Here is a 6,941-nt window from a genome sequence, read left to right as displayed (position 1 = left end):
GACTTATTCCAGTTAGCCAGCCGCTACCACGTTATCATTGAGTCAGACTTATTCCAGTTAGCCAGCCCCTACCACGTTATCATTGAGTCGAACTTATTCCAGTTAGCCAACCCCTACCACGTTATCATTGAGTCTGACTTATTCCAGTTAGCCGGCCCCTACCACGTTATCATTGAGTCGGACTTATTCCAGTTAGCCGGCCCCTACCACGTTATCATTGAGTCTGACTTATTCCAGTTAGCCGGCCCCTACCACGTTATCATTGAGTCTGACTTATTCCAGTTAGCCGGCCCCTACCACGTTATCATTGAGTCTGACTTATTCCAGTTAGCCGGCCCCTACCACGTTATCATTGAGTCTGACTTATTCCAGTTAGCCAGCCCCTAACACGTTATCATCAAGTGTTGAGTCTGACTTATTCCAGTTAGCCAGCCCCTACCACGTTATCGTTGAGTCTGGCTTATTCCAGTTAGCCAGCCCCTACCACGTTATCGTTGAGTCTCACTTATTCCAGTTAGCCAGCCCCTACCACGTTATCATTGAGTCTCACTTATTCCAGTTAGCCGGCCCCTACCACGTTATCGTTGAGTCTGACTTATTCCAGTTAGCCAGCCCCTACCACATTATCATTGAGTCTGACTTATTCCAGTTAGCCAGCCCCTACCACGTTATCATCAAGTGTTGAGTCTCACTTATTCCAGTTAGCCATCCCCTACCACGTTTTCGTTGAGTCTGGCTTATTCCAGTTAGCCAGCCCCTACCACGTTATCATTGAGTCTGACTTATTCCAGTTAGCCAGCCCCTACCACATTATCATTGAGTCTGACTTATTCCAGTTAGCCGGCCCCTACCACGTTATCGTTGAGTCTGACTTATTCCAGTTAGCCGACCTCTACCACGTTATCATCAAGTGTTGAGTCTGACTTATTCCAGTTAGCCAGCCGCTACCACGTTATCATTGAGTCAGACTTATTCCAGTTAGCCAGCCCCTACCACGTTATCATTGAGTCGAACTTATTCCAGTTAGCCAACCCCTACCACGTTATCATTGAGTCTGACTTATTCCAGTTAGCCGGCCCCTACCACGTTATCATTGAGTCGGACTTATTCCAGTTAGCCGGCCCCTACCACGTTATCATTGAGTCTGACTTATTCCAGTTAGCCGGCCCCTACCACGTTATCATTGAGTCTGACTTATTCCAGTTAGCCGGCCCCTACCACGTTATCATTGAGTCTGACTTATTCCAGTTAGCCGGCCCCTACCACGTTATCATTGAGTCTGACTTATTCCAGTTAGCCGGCCCCTACCACGTTATCATTGAGTCTGACTTATTCCAGTTAGCCGGCCCCTACCACGTTATCATTGAGTCTGACTTATTCCAGTTAGCCGGCCCCTACCACGTTATCATTGAGTCTGACTTATTCCAGTTAGCCGGCCCCTACCACGTTATCATTGAGTCTGACTTATTCCAGTTAGCCGGCCCCTACCACGTTATCATTGAGTCTGACTTATTCCAGTTAGCCGGCCCCTACCACGTTATCATTGAGTCTGACTTATTCCAGTTAGCCAGCCCCTACCACGTTATCATTGAGTCTGACTTATTCCAGTTAGCCGGCCCCTACCACGTTATCATTGAGTCTGACTTATTCCAGTTAGCCAGCCCCTACCACGTTATCATTGAGTCTGACTTATTCCAGTTAGCCGGCCCCTACCACGTTATCATTGAGTCTGACTTATTCCAGTTAGCCGGCCCCTACCACGTTATCATTGAGTCTGACTTATTCCAGTTAGCCGGCCCCTACCACGTTATCATTGAGTCTGACTTATTCCAGTTAGCCGGCCCCTACCACGTTATCATTGAGTCTGACTTATTCCAGTTAGCCGGCCCCTACCACGTTATCATTGAGTCTGACTTATTCCAGTTAGCCAGCCCCTACCACGTTATCATTGAGTCTGACTTATTCCAGTTAGCCGGCCCCTACCACGTTATCATTGAGTCTGACTTATTCCAGTTAGCCAGCCCCTACCACGTTATCATTGAGTCTCACTTATTCCAGTTAGCCGGCCCCTACCACGTTATCATTGAGTCTGACTTATTCCAGTTAGCCAGCCCCTACCACGTTATCATTGAGTCTGACTTATTCCAGTTAGCCAGCCCCTACCACGTTATCATTGAGTCTGACTTATTCCAGTTAGCCGGCCCCTACCACGTTATCATTGAGTCTGACTTATTCCAGTTAGCCAGCCCCTACCACGTTATCATTGAGTCTGACTTATTCCAGTTAGCCAGCCCCTACTACATGAGGATCAAAACAAAGTCCAGAAATAAAACAAAGGTTTGTGATGATTTGTTCAACTTAATTCTAGTTGCAGTGATTCATCTCAGCAGGGGGATCTGTAGTAACAACTAAAGGTCAACTGTGTGTGTGTGTGTGTGTGTGTGTGTGTGTGTGTGTGTGTGTGTGTGTGTGTGTGTGTGTGTGTGTACTCACTCCAGCTGTTTCTGGACTTTGTCTCTTGTCCTCTCCAACTGTTCCTGTGAAGACCTGATCACTGTTACCTCCTGAAGAGAGATATGGAGGGAGGGAGGGAGGGAGGGGGAGAGAGAGAGAGAGAAAGAGAGAGAGATGGACGGAGGGGGAGAGAAAGAGAGAGAGAGAGAGAGAAAGAGAGAGAGAGAGAGAGAGAGAGAGAGAGAGAGAGAGAGAGAGAGAGGGAGGGAGGGAGGGAGGGAGGGAGGGAGGGAGGGAGGGAGGGAGGGGAGAGAGAGAGAGAGAGAGAGAGAGAGAGAGAGAGAGAGAGAAAGAACATGCATGGGGAGAGAGAGAGAGAGAGAGAGAGAGAGAGAGAGAGAGAGAAATGGACAGAGGGAGAGAGAGAGAGAGAGAGAGAGATGGACGGAGGGAGGGAGAGAGAGAGAGAGGGAGGGAGGGAGGGAGGGAGGGAGGGAGGGAGGGAGGGAGGGAGGGGGGAGAGAGAGAGAGATGGACGGAGGGGGAGAGAGAGAGAGAGAGAGAGAGAGAGAGAGAGGGAGGGAGGGAGGGAGGGAGGGAGGGAGGGAGGGAAGGGGAGAGAGAGAGAGAGAGAGATGGAGGGAGGGAGGGAGGGAGGGAGGGAGGGAGGGAGGGAGGGAGGGAGAGAAAGAGAACAAAGACAGACGTGGGGTGGTGGACTTATTCTGTTATCTTCAACAAGTGTGCGTGCGTGTGCGTGTGTGTGTGTGTGGGTGCGTGCGTGCGTGCGTGCGTGCGTGCGTGTGTGTGTGTGTATGTGTATTACCTGCACCAGTTCTTTCTCCACTACATCGATGACTCCGTCGTTGAGTTTCTGACACTGGAACTGGCACTCCTGGGACATCTGACCCACACACACACGCACACACACACACACACACACACACACACACACACACACACACACACACACACACACAACCATTTAGTTTCAATCTATAAAGCGTTATTTACTTTACAGTAGACACTATCCTGGGTACCAGTCTGGTTCTCTTTACAGTAGACACTATCCTGGGTACCAGTCTGGTTCTCTTTACAGTAGACACTAGCCTGGGTACCAGTCTGGTTTTCTTTACAGTAGACACTAGCCTGGGTACCAGTCTGGTTCTCTTTACAGTAGATACTAGCCTGGGTGCCAGTCTGGTTCTCTTTACAGTAGATACTAGCCTGGGTACCAGTCTGGTTCTCTTTACAGTAGACACTAGCCTGGGTGCCAGTCTGGTTCTCTTTACAGTAGATACTAGCCTGGGTACCAGTCTGGTTCTCTTTACAGTAGACACTATCCTGGGTGCCAGTCTGGTTCTCTTTACAGTAGACACTAGCCTTGGTACCAGTCTCTTTACAGCAGATACTAGCCTGGGTACCAGTCTGGTTCTCTTTACAGTAGACACTAGCCTGGGTGCCAGTCTGGTTCTCTTTACAGTAGACACCAGCCTGGTTGCCAGTTTGGTTCTCTTTACAGTAGACACTAGCCTGGGTACCAGTCTGGTTCTCTTTACAGTAGACACTAGCCTGGGTACCAGTCTGGTTCTCTTTACAGTAGATACTAGCCTGGGTACCAGTCTGGTTCTCTTTACAGTAGACACTAGCCTGGGTACCAGTCTGGTTCTCTTTACAGTAGACACTAGCCTGGGTACCAGTCTGGTTCTCTTTACAGTAGACACTAGCCTGGGTACCAGTCTGGTTCTCTTTACAGTAGATACTAGCCTGGGTACCAGTCTGGTTCTCTTTACAGTAGACACTAGCCTGGGTACCAGTCTGGTTCTCTTTACAGTAGATAGCCTGGGTACCAGTCTAGCCTGGGGTACCAGTCTGGTTCTCTTTACAGTAGATACTAGCCTGGGTACCAGTCTGGTTCTCTTTACAGTAGACACTAGCCTGGGTGCCAGTCTGGTTCTCTTTACAGTAGATACTAGCCTGGGTGCCAGTCTGGTTCTCTTTACAGTAGATACTAGCCTGGGTACCAGTCTGGTTCTCTTTACAGTAGATACTAGCCTGGGTACCAGTCTGGTTCTCTTTACAGTAGATACTAGCCTGGGTACCAGTCTGGTTCTCTTTACAGTAGACACTAGCCTGGGTACCAGTCTGGTTCTCTTTACAGTAGATACTAGCCTGGGTGCCAGTCTGGTTCTCTTTACAGTAGATACTAGCCTGGGTGCCAGTCTGGTTCTCTTTACAGTAGACACTAGCCTGGGTGCCAGTCTGGTTCTCTTTACAGTAGACACTAGCCTGGGTGCCAGTCTGGTTCTCTTTACAGTAGACACTAGCCTGGGTACCAGTCTGGTTCTCTTTACAGTAGACACTATCAATCCCAATTATATGTTTCATGGTACATAACAAATAACAACCGATTCCTTATTTAGGCTGGTTCACTAGTATGAATAGGGAATTCTATGTGTAATTTTGAATTCAGACCAAATTGTAAATTTACTGCGGCTACTAGTTCTACAGCTTAACCAGCTCTTCCATTATCTTACAGAACACAGGACTTTTCAAACCGGAATTGTAATAAAAACGTTAAAGTAGAAGATGCCAAGACAACCATCACCGTATTATCTAATTATCTTCAGAAACTCCTAATCAATAAATTGATAAATTATCTAATTCATTGTTATCAATCATCTTTCTGTCACTCTCTCACCTGCAGTGGTCCGTCGGTCTCCTTTAAGGCCCTGTCCAACCGAAACTTGACCTGTCGTAGCCTCTCCGTGTCCCGGAGAAGCTGCTCGAGCTCGAACCCCAACTCGCTCCGCCAGAACGAGATTTCCGTTATCCGTTCACCGATCCACCGGGAGCTGTCAGACTGCGTTCGCCGCGTAAGCTGCTCTTTACTCTGGATCAACCGGGAGGTCTCGCGCCAGAAGCTTTCCGCATGCCGCCTGCTGCTCTCCAAGCGCCGGTAGTTTACGTTGTTGGCGCGCAGCCAATCTTCCCGGGTGATCTGACACATGGCCACCGGGTTCGGTTTGAGAGGCGGCATCCTAATGAGCTGTTCCCCTCCCCAATGGGTCTCGAACGGCTCCGTGGATTTCCGCTGAACAGAGACCAGCCTGGGTTTGGACTTCCCGCTTCCCGTTAGATCGAAGCTGACTTGCTGTGGCTGAAGCTGCGTGGCACTGAAGCCCTTGTAGCTGTCTCTCATGGTGGTCAGGCTCGGTAAGAATCCAGAGGAACAAGGTCGCAAGGATCCGCAGACTTCCATCGGTGCAGGAGATCCTGAGCGAACACGGGTGCGACCTGCTGTCCGGCCGCTCGTGGTGACAGACAGCCTTGAGCCCCGAACACCGTTGTTTTATAACCTGATGACTCCTGGTTTATGACGGCGACATTGTGACATCATGATAGAACTGCTGGAGGCCCGTAGAAAACCAATTATAGAACTTAGGAACGATTTTCACATTCTAGCTGCTTTATTGGCGTGAAAAACATTGCGTCAATAATCCCAAAGCAACAATAAATATACATTGTAATACAATTATAAACAATAAACAAATAATAATATAAAATGGTAGAAAATAATAACACAACAATTAAATAAAAGGGTGACAGTCAATAGTAGAAATGTAATAAATATAATAATCTAAACATGTAAAATGAGACTATAACTAACTTATAACTAAATAACCATCACTACTACTAACCTGTTACCATTACCACCCATACCACTACTACCACTACCACTACCCTGTTACCATTACCACCCATACCATCACTACTACCACTACCACTAACCTGTTACCATTACCACCCATACCACTACTACCACTACCACTACCCTGTTACCATTACCACCCATACCACTACTACCACTACCACTACCCTGTTACCATTACCACCCATACCACTACTACCACTACCACTACCCTGTTACCATTACCACCCATACCATCACTACTACCACTACCACTAACCTGTTACCATTACCACCCATACCACTACTACTACCACTACCACTACCCTGTTACCATTACCACCCTTACCATTACCACCCATACCATCACTACTACCACTACAACTACCATCATCATTACCACCCATACCACTACTACTTATAACTAAATAACGGTCATCTTCTCCTTTATATCAGTACTACAACTACCATCATCATTACCACCCATACCACTACTACTTATAACTAAATAACGGTCATCTTCTCCTTTATATCAGTACTACAACTACCTTCATCATTACCACTAACCTGTTACCATTACCACCCATACCACTACTACTTATAACTAAATAACGGTCATCTTCTCCTTTATATCAGTACTACAACTACCATCATCATTACCACCCATACCACTACTACTTATAACTAAATAACGGTCCTCTTCTCCTTTATATCAGCACTACAACTACCATCATCATTACCACCCATACCACTACTACTTATAACTAAATAACGGTCATCTTCTCCTTCATATCAC

The 6,941-nt window shown here is 47.5% G+C and overlaps 1 protein-coding gene across 1 annotated transcript in view; it reads right to left on the bottom strand.

Moving 5' to 3' along the window:
- Window positions 1-5,716, bottom strand: part of LOC139393672 (tektin-3-like) — a 31,578-nt gene extending 25,862 nt beyond the window's left edge. Inside the window, exons 1-3 of the mRNA XM_071142013.1 lie at window positions 5,156-5,716; window positions 3,281-3,358; window positions 2,494-2,564 (exon numbers count right to left, since the gene is read on the bottom strand). Coding sequence (XP_070998114.1) covers window positions 2,494-2,564; window positions 3,281-3,358; window positions 5,156-5,716 — 710 coding nt within the window. The remainder of the gene's footprint in view (window positions 1-2,493; window positions 2,565-3,280; window positions 3,359-5,155) is intronic.
- Between the last annotated feature and the right edge of the window lie 1,225 nt (window positions 5,717-6,941).

Source organism: Oncorhynchus clarkii, unplaced genomic scaffold, assembly GCF_045791955.1.
Source record: "Oncorhynchus clarkii lewisi isolate Uvic-CL-2024 unplaced genomic scaffold, UVic_Ocla_1.0 unplaced_contig_464_pilon_pilon, whole genome shotgun sequence".
NCBI classification, from domain to species: domain Eukaryota; kingdom Metazoa; phylum Chordata; class Actinopteri; order Salmoniformes; family Salmonidae; genus Oncorhynchus; species Oncorhynchus clarkii.
This window is presented reverse-complemented; position numbering and strand designations above follow the sequence as displayed.